Here is an 8,905-nt window from a genome sequence, read left to right as displayed (position 1 = left end):
AAAAATAGCTTTTAGGTATCATTATGAGCTCTTTGTAAATGACCTCCCCTGCTCCTTTCTACAGATAGACCAGTTTTAAAGACAACACATCAAAACCTGCAATAGCCAAGCGGCAGAGGAATCCAGCAAAGTACTCATGGCTGTTCTCTCATTCCATCCCATGTCTTTTCATTAAACTAACAATTTGAACAGCCTATGGCCCTTATTCAACTCCTTTAGCTTTTTGGGTTTTTTTTTTTACTTACAAAACTAAAACCATTTCCTGTGTTTCACATGAAACAGCAGGAGGTGGCTTAAGATATTAATTAAATAAATCAGGAGAGGGAAAACTGAGAAGCATTGTTTCCTGTCTTACCGTAAATTACAGATTAGTAAATACTGGCGATCTCTAAGACATGCACAAAGCATAGACTGAAACTGTTCCCTTAGTGGACTTAAAACTTAGGGGGAAAAACACAAGAAACCCCAGAATTTTACAGGATTCCAGATTTTCTCTCTCCTGGGGCACTGTAACTGGCCTGTGAGTTTGTGACCACTGCCACCCCTTTCAGTTCCAAAATTCTGAAATTCTCTGCATGCAGTTATATTAGGGTCATTTTAAAATACCTGTTCATGACCTTTACCCAAACACCTTAAAATGCGAAGACTGTACACTGATTTCGTGTATGTCATCAGAGAGAATTCACTAAAAGAAGGGGATATACAGAGAATTAAGATGTGATCTAGTCCCTGACTTGCTCATGTACAATACATGAAAGGATAGTTTTTAAATAAATTACTTGGGCTGCAGAATATGGGTGGCGTTGTGACTGTTTGAATCCTTTCAATGCATTTCTTCCATATATGTACCATGTGTCCTGTCCTTAAACGGTGGCAAGCAGGGTGACCGTAATGCCATGGTGGCATTATTAATGCCAAATGAATGAATGAATATATCAGTATAGTCGCTGCATATAGGAAGAGCATTGCACTTCCTGCTCATGATGTGCTGGATGAAATAGGGACAGTACTGGCAAGGAGAGGTAAGGAAGGAAGTTTAAGAGTGTGAGTGGGTTGCAGCCACCGAGGGCACGTATCCAGTCCTTGGCACTGGTGACCATGTGGAATGACTAGCAGTCTGACAGCTAACTGTTGCTTCTGTTGTTTGGTCTAAATATACATGATGATATCTGGATCTGGAAAACCAAATGAATTAAGTCATCAGTATATTCGCTGCGTAGAGGAAGTGCACCAAGATGAAAGGAGCAATAAAACCCTGACGAGCTGAGAAGAGCATAGACAGGATGTTCAGATCTAGTGAGGAAGGCAGAAGCGAAGGAATGAGCAGAGTCGGAGCCCGATACTAGAGTGCTGGCTATGAACACATCCGTGTCTTTCCAGCCAGGAAAGCTGGAGAGCCTCCAGCCTTCCTCGTTTCATCCTCTCCTGATTGGTGGGTTGGAGAATTGAGGACGAGGGTTCTCGGGCATGTGTCAGGACTGGACTCATGTTCTTTCCAACCAACACAGTTAAAACAAGGACCATTTCGACCAGTTCCACTGAGGCAATGCTTACTTCTGTCTATAGTCAGGTAGGCCTGCCCTGGCGAGGAACATTTTGGCTCCAAAGAGACATTCCTTTCTCTTTTCCTTGACAAAAGCTGTTAGCAGCATGGCTGGATCTCTCCTTGGTTATGTTGGGGGGTCTGTGGCTTCTTTGCTGCCTGGGTCTCCTGGGGCACAGGCCCCCAGCCCATGAGCATGTGGGGGCAAGGTGGTTCACAGACACTGAGTCTGCAGTCCTGCTGGAAAGGTTTCATTCTCCTCCAAGTTCACTTGCAACAGTGGAGAATGAAATGAGTTCCAATTGCATCTGAAAATTGGATTTAGAATTGAAGGCAGCTCCAAAGCATCAGGACAGGTAGTGTTCACTTCGCTTGCTGTAGTTACTTCCATAAAAGGCGAGATGGCTAGCCCCACACTCTGGGGCCCTCCCTCACTGATGGAGCACAGAACCTAGGGGTATAGGGGTGCTGACACTGACTCACTAAGTTATGTGAATCACTCAGCCCCTTTAGGACTCAGTGTTCTCATCTGCAAGATGGGGGCATTGAATGAAGTGATTTCTAATTTTCTTGCCCATCTAACAATCCATGGTTGTTCATAAGCTCCCCTCTCAATAAAGTTAGCTCAGTTCAATAGAGAAACGTGAATGGACAGACTTGACCTTTTGTAGGGTCTGCTTTTAGCCATCGTTGACAAAAGAGGTCCAGCCCAATTTAAGGTCATTTCTTTCTACCTCGTCCGTTCTTGGTCCACCTTGTTTCGGTGCTATTTTAAGACGAACACTCACGAAGTATCTGTAATTAGATTTTTGCCCAAGCTGGGAGACCTGGGAATGTGCTAGCTAGTTTTTAAGATTCCATGTTTAAGTGCTATGACCCCTTCAATTTCCCCTAGGATGATTTTAATTATTATATGGATTCTTTCAGAACTGCTTCAATATTCTATTGGCAACTACTGCTTTATTTCACCAAATAGTTTTTAAATGAGAGCTCATTTGCTTTTTTTTTTTTTTTTCCATTTCAGATTAAGACATCAGTTATTTGGGCAACCCCAAACGTCTCCTTCTCAATCCCATTATGGGTAATAATACTAGCAATACTTCTTGGATTATTGGTTCTGGCTATTTTGACCTTAGCTTTATGGAAGGTAAGTTTATTTACTTTCTTCTTTTTGAGTAGAGAGGCCGCTGAAGGGGTTTAGACGGATATACATATGAATTTAAAAGACAATGCTAGAGGTGTGATTTGGGGATTTTTATAAAAGGAACATTGTATCTTACTTGGCAAACTGTATGCTTGTGTTGTTGACATTTAAGAAGTCTGGGGCTGATTAATGTTCCTTTTATCTTGATATTTCCTATAAATAAATATAGAGAGAATTATAATTTACTAAGACTTGTGATCTTTCCAATATGCTTTGGAGTGATAATGTTATTATGAAATCTTCTTTTTCTTGTTTAATTAACCAAGATCTTAAAGCTTTTTATTGATATGGTCCTATCGGCCGTTCTTTGAGATTCTTCTTTATAAGCACTACATAGATGCAATTAATATAATAATTAATTGATACTTGGATTATCGAGTAGGGCAAATAGATCATGCAAGTTATAATTTTCTTAGACTTTTTTTTTTTTCATCTTGCCAATTAGTTCATCTCCAGTAGGAAGCCTTCACTTACCCTTTCATGTGTTCTACTGAAGTTTGTTCTAAAAATCTATAATAGGATTTAACTTCTGGCCCCCAAACAAACACGACTCCAAGTTTCACAGAGCCTTCCATTCCAAAATAGAAACAACGCCACAATTACATGACTATCAGAGTAATTAATCCAGTCACATGTTACTTAACCACTATTGTCGCGGTTGTCCAAAAACCAAAGTGTGTTTTTACTTTAAAACAATATGCTTAATAGACTTACTGAGAAAACCTTGTCTTTCAAGTTAAATAATGGCTTTTCTGGTCATTAACAGCTGTTTTGTGCTGTCCTGAGCCCACGGAGTCTACTACATACCTTTAGAAATAGACTTTTGTGTTATTCTGTTATTTATAGTACCTGCAGTTCCATGAATGTGACAGTGATATGTGTCACTTGATAGAACATTGCACTAGTCCTACAAAAAGAAAGATGACTGTAGTTAAACGCCATACCCAGTGAACTTGGCTTCCAGCGTAAGAAAAAATAAATAAGAATTGAGGTTCCAGGTTTCTAGGAAAGGATGTATTCTCTCCTAGACCAAATATTAATTTGAAATTCAGGAGGATAAACATTCGAGAATCATCTCTTCCCTGAGTTGCTGGTTAATCTTTGTGCAAAGTCCCTAACATGTTCTGGGATTGAAATAAATAACCAATCTAATTTTCCTCTACATACTATCCGTTCCACCAAGTGCAGAGGGTTCTGTATGCAAGCGCCCCCTCACTTCCCTCTGTAATCCATCCGACAGAAGCCTGCAGTACACTTCAGGAGAGAACCTCCCTCCTCTGGTCGCAGTTAGCACTGCTGCTGGCTCCAGAAAACACGCAGGAAAGCAGAGAGGGAATCCTTGGGCCATGTAGCTCTAATCCCAGGAATATGTACAAGGTTCCTAAATGGTGTGTATAAAACAGAAACATTCTCACGCTGCCAGGACGTACCAAGAGGAAAGACATGAGCGCTGCCCTATGCAGTGACTTCCTCCGCAGGTAAAGAACACTGATTTCAACTCCTAATTTGGAGACTGGGGAAGATTATCTTCACAGAGCTCCACATTCCTTAAAAACCTATATAAAGTGAAAATTCGTAGAGTGGGGCATTTCCCAAATTCCTAGAATGACTTGATTTTACAGCGCGGTTTTCTTTTTCGTAGTGCGGATTCTTTGACAGAGCGAGACCTCCTCAAGATGATACAAATGACAGGGAGCAGCTGACAGATGAGAAAACCCCTGGTGCATGAAAAGGAAAACCGAAGACCCCAAAACTCCAACACCGGTCCCATTCCCAGAAGAGAAGGAGCGTAGGGGTTAAACGGTTTTCCTGTACCTGCCAGTGTCCTAGGAAATGAAAGGGCCCAGGAATACATCACCTCAACTGTGCCGCGGAGCCCAGTGACCCTTTTGGCAAAGGCAGCATCATCGGCACGGTGGAAACGATCAGCCATCATGGGAGATATCTGTTACTTGAGTTGTTCTGTATTTGGCAGACGCTTTGAAATGGGTAGGGGGACCGAGGTTGCTTTCCGGGTAAATCCAACGTATGTCGCAAAGACAAAAACGTCTGTTACGATAGAATTTAGAAGGTGATCTAGGACCAGGCCTTCCAACACTACTGTATCCAATGGAATATTTGACACCTCCCTAATGGAAAAGACACATTTCTAATGATGTTATGGCTCAGGGTGACAAGCATCTGTTGTTGGTACTGTGAAAGTACTTCTGAAATGACAAAGATGATCTCGGAAGCGAGGATCACCATTTATTTATTTATGTTCCAGCTCTCTAGAGGTCATCTAGAGGATTCGGAAATTAAGATTTGGTTAGCTGGTTTTTGAAATCACTCACTAAATTTCCTTCTAAGATAACCATTTTGTGCAGGTCAGTTGTTTAACAGAGCTTCTTCAAGATTTAGACAGTGTCAAGGAAAAGCAAATTGGCATTAGGAGATAGTTTCACTTAATATTTTGCTGCCTTCCACCTGAAATTACTTTTACTCACACTTTCTAGGGACTCACATCTGCTTAATTTAGCTTTGTAAAAAGTTGCATTTATAGTTCCTTTTATAAAAAATAATTGTTTCGTCAACTTGATTAGCAATACACAAATTTCAAGGTACTCTCAACACTGTGTGGTGTTTAAAAGTCATGGGTAACATTTCTAGAGTCCATTAATAAAAAAATCAATTTAACAATATGGATGAACATTATTTTTAAGATCTATAAGAATCAATGAGTTAGCTTCAGATTAAATACCTATTTTCTCTACTGTACCTCAAACTTATGAACACAGAGAAGACATGCGAAATGCAAATAGGAAGGAAATACAAAGTTATGCAGATGTGAGATGAACCTAGAAAATGACTCCGAAGGATTTCAGGATTGCCTATTCGGCTTCGCTACTCATTTTTACTGCTAATCTTTATAGTACATGATTTAGGAAAATAATCTTTATTGAAGCTATTTTCCCATCATCTTGAATTTAACCACCACGAAAACCTGATGTTCAAAACTCTTGTAAATAACCCATATTCGTGTGTAATATTATTGTTTTTGAAGTAAAACTGACCAGCCAAATTCATATAGTCTGCACAATTTTGTATCCTTTTCATAATAATGACAAATTACTATGAAGAAATGAACAAATTTTATATTTATGTGCAATATTTTATAGACCTATGTATCTACAGCATGTTTACACTGGCATTAGTTATTTTTTTAAATAAATATCCTGAATATTAAGTATGATAGAACAAGCAGGCTCGACTCCTTAAGTTTACAAAGCTTTTGGAAAATTAGTATCCCAGTTTCAACCATCACACTTTGTTTGAAAGATGAGCCAAACTCATAGACACTAAATTTTCTGTCGTGCCTTAACCTGGAGACAAGCCATTTGGCTCTAGCTGCAAAGCTTCTTTGGAGACCAAACGAAAGGTACACGGAAGAATATACTGATGCAGTTCACATTCTTCCTGCTTCTGAATTGAAACCTGTCGTGGTAGCAGTTTGAAGGCAGCCAGGAAGGAAGTCTGGCTCCCTGTGTGTGTGGCTGGTGTGGGTGAGAATCCCACGTGCCTCATAGAGTTTGAGGGTCCCACGCCAGCCCCCAGTCTTAGGTGCTAGTAGGTAGCATTGGTTTTACAGGGAGGTGGCCATCTACAGCATATGATTGGAGGGATCCTAGACAGGTCTGTCTGTCCCCCAGTAATGCCCTAACTCTGTTGTAGTGCCTGACTTTTGGCCAATGGAGATGAGCTCTTCAGGATATTTGGCCATACGAGGTCCCTGAGAAAATGCACCTGTTGCCTTGTAAGCTAACATCTGTGAAGGAGCTTCCAAGTTCGTAGGGTTAGATAAAGGTAGACCCTGTGGGAGGCGTCATATGGACACCTGGAGAAACCAGAGATGTCAGGAGGAAGACTGGGACCCAGAACAGAGCAAGGTATGAGCGCTTTGAAGGCAAGCTCTGCCTTCCACACAGTCTCAGCCAAGAGTGGTCCCCTCTAAGGGGATGAGCATTACGACCTAAGGGCATTTCACAAAGGGTTGTCACACACACGGTGGCCCTCTCAACCACCTCGAATGTGGAAGCAAATGGGGGAGGGGGGACACTGACATCAGGTGACCCTTTCAGTCATCAGTTCCTTAGCATCCCATCTACACGTAGAATCCTCTAATCATGCACTGAGTATATCTGATTCTCGTCATAGCAATGCCAATCACTTTCATAACTCATAATATGCTGTGCTTCTCTTAGAGTCTCTCTACATGTTAATGTCCCTTTGAAAATTCTTGTATCTGGGTTTTTAAGATGTAGAAAAATGGGCAAATTGAGTTTTATAAATTTAGAGATTTTTATACAGTAAATGCACAACATGGAATAGTCGCCACTGAAACCCTGCTATTTCGACTCAACTTTTATTTTCCTTGTTTTATTTAAATGCATTTGTAGATATCTGTGAAGATTTACATGTACCTATTTACCTTGTCACTAATAAAATTAAAAATTAAAGACAAGATGATGTACTTGTGGTTTGTTTCACAAGCAACATAAAGCTTTCCCATAATGACAGACATCAAAGGTGTTCTGTCTTTACACCTTAACTCTTTACTATAAAAATATTTAACATTAGAAGAAACTTAAAAGAACAAAAATATGACACTCCTTTGGGATGGTGAAAATATTCTCATCTTAGACTGTGGTGATGTTTATACAACTCTGTGAATATACGAAAAAAAACATTGAGTTGTATGCTTTAAATAGGTGAGTTTTACGGTACGTGAATTATTCAACAAAAATGTTTTTAAAGTTTTTTAAGTCATTTCTAACACTCCCACCCTTATAATACTGATTGCTCTTCCCTACATTGCCTTTCAAATTTTGTTTATATATCAGGCTTTTTATGAAGCCTTCCCTCGAGTCTTGGCCAACTCAGAGGCTTCGCCTGTCCTTAAACAGCACTGTGTGAATTACTACACCTTTCCTTTTGTTTGCATGACTATCTTCCAGCTGAACTGACCCTCACGGAGAACAGCAACCATAGTTTTTCACCTTTGTGTCTCCTATACTTAGCACCAACATCTGGTATAGGGTCAGTGCTCAAAAACATTTCTAGAATGAATGAATGAATGAACGAATGAATGAATGAATGAATGACATGAACTTTTGTAACCTGCTTCCATTATGAAGCCCCATAGTGCACACATTTTTGTGTTCTCCTATTTGTAGTGTTTGTACAGTGTTATTTTGATAATTACCCGATATCCTGTTTAATTTGCAGACCATTGTTTGTTTAATCACCCCCCTCTTATCGAAAATAGTTGTTCAGATATTCCTATATTAAGATCATTGCTGGGTGAAAAGAGGTAAAAAATGAGAAGGGATTAAGAAGTACAAATTGGTAGTTACAAAATACACAGGGATGTGAAATACAGAATAAAGAATATAGTAATAATATTATAATAACTATGTATAATGCCAGGGGATCACTTTGTAAATTATATAAATGTCTAACCACTATGCTGTACCCCTGAAATTAATATAAAATAATACCGAATGTCAACTCTAATTGAAAAATAAAAATTTAAAGAAGAATAACATTAAGTCGAATACATTCATACATGAGGCTTCTTTTCAGTTATTTCAATGAGCAAATTTCATAAGGGTGGGTTGCTTGGCGAAAGTATGTAAAGATTTTTGGTTCTTGATAACATATTGTTTCCTGAGAATGCTAATCGTTTTGTACTAAGCTATATATACTATATCTTTCATAATCCTGTCAGTGTTTTAAAATATTTTAGTGTTTTCAGACATTACTTTACATTAATTTGTATTCCACTAGAATTCAGTACATTTAATGTACACATTTAATTTTGAGTTCTAATAGCTAGCAGTCATTCAATACAAGCCAACTTATTGGTCATACTCCAGAGGAAATTAAATACTTGCCACTTATCTGGCCAGCATTTATGGATCCCAGAGAGAAGAACCCAGTGTCTGCCTGCTTTCTCTATAGCCTAAAGCAAGCAGTAGGATGAATGTTCACTTCATATTCGATATCACTAACACTTCAAAGCCTAGACACATCTAGAGGTTGGTGGTGGTCCCAGGGTGCCTGTGTACCCCAGATGAAAAAATGCAAGACTTCCATGAAGCACCTGGAACTATCCATAC

The 8,905-nt window shown here is 39.4% G+C and overlaps 1 protein-coding gene across 1 annotated transcript in view; it reads left to right on the top strand.

Moving 5' to 3' along the window:
- The window catches only part of ITGA8 (integrin subunit alpha 8), a 146,381-nt gene extending 139,133 nt beyond the window's left edge, over nucleotides 1–7,248 (top strand). The window contains 2 exon segments of the mRNA XM_006906981.2: nucleotides 2,568–2,690; nucleotides 4,390–7,248. Of these exon segments, the coding sequence (XP_006907043.1) occupies nucleotides 2,568–2,690; nucleotides 4,390–4,476 (210 nt within the window). The 3' untranslated portion in view covers nucleotides 4,477–7,248.
- The last annotated feature ends 1,657 nt before the right edge of the window (nucleotides 7,249–8,905 follow it).

This window comes from Pteropus alecto, unplaced genomic scaffold (assembly GCF_000325575.1).
Source record: "Pteropus alecto unplaced genomic scaffold, ASM32557v1 scaffold11, whole genome shotgun sequence".
In the NCBI taxonomy this organism is placed as follows: domain Eukaryota; kingdom Metazoa; phylum Chordata; class Mammalia; order Chiroptera; family Pteropodidae; genus Pteropus; species Pteropus alecto.
This window is presented reverse-complemented; position numbering and strand designations above follow the sequence as displayed.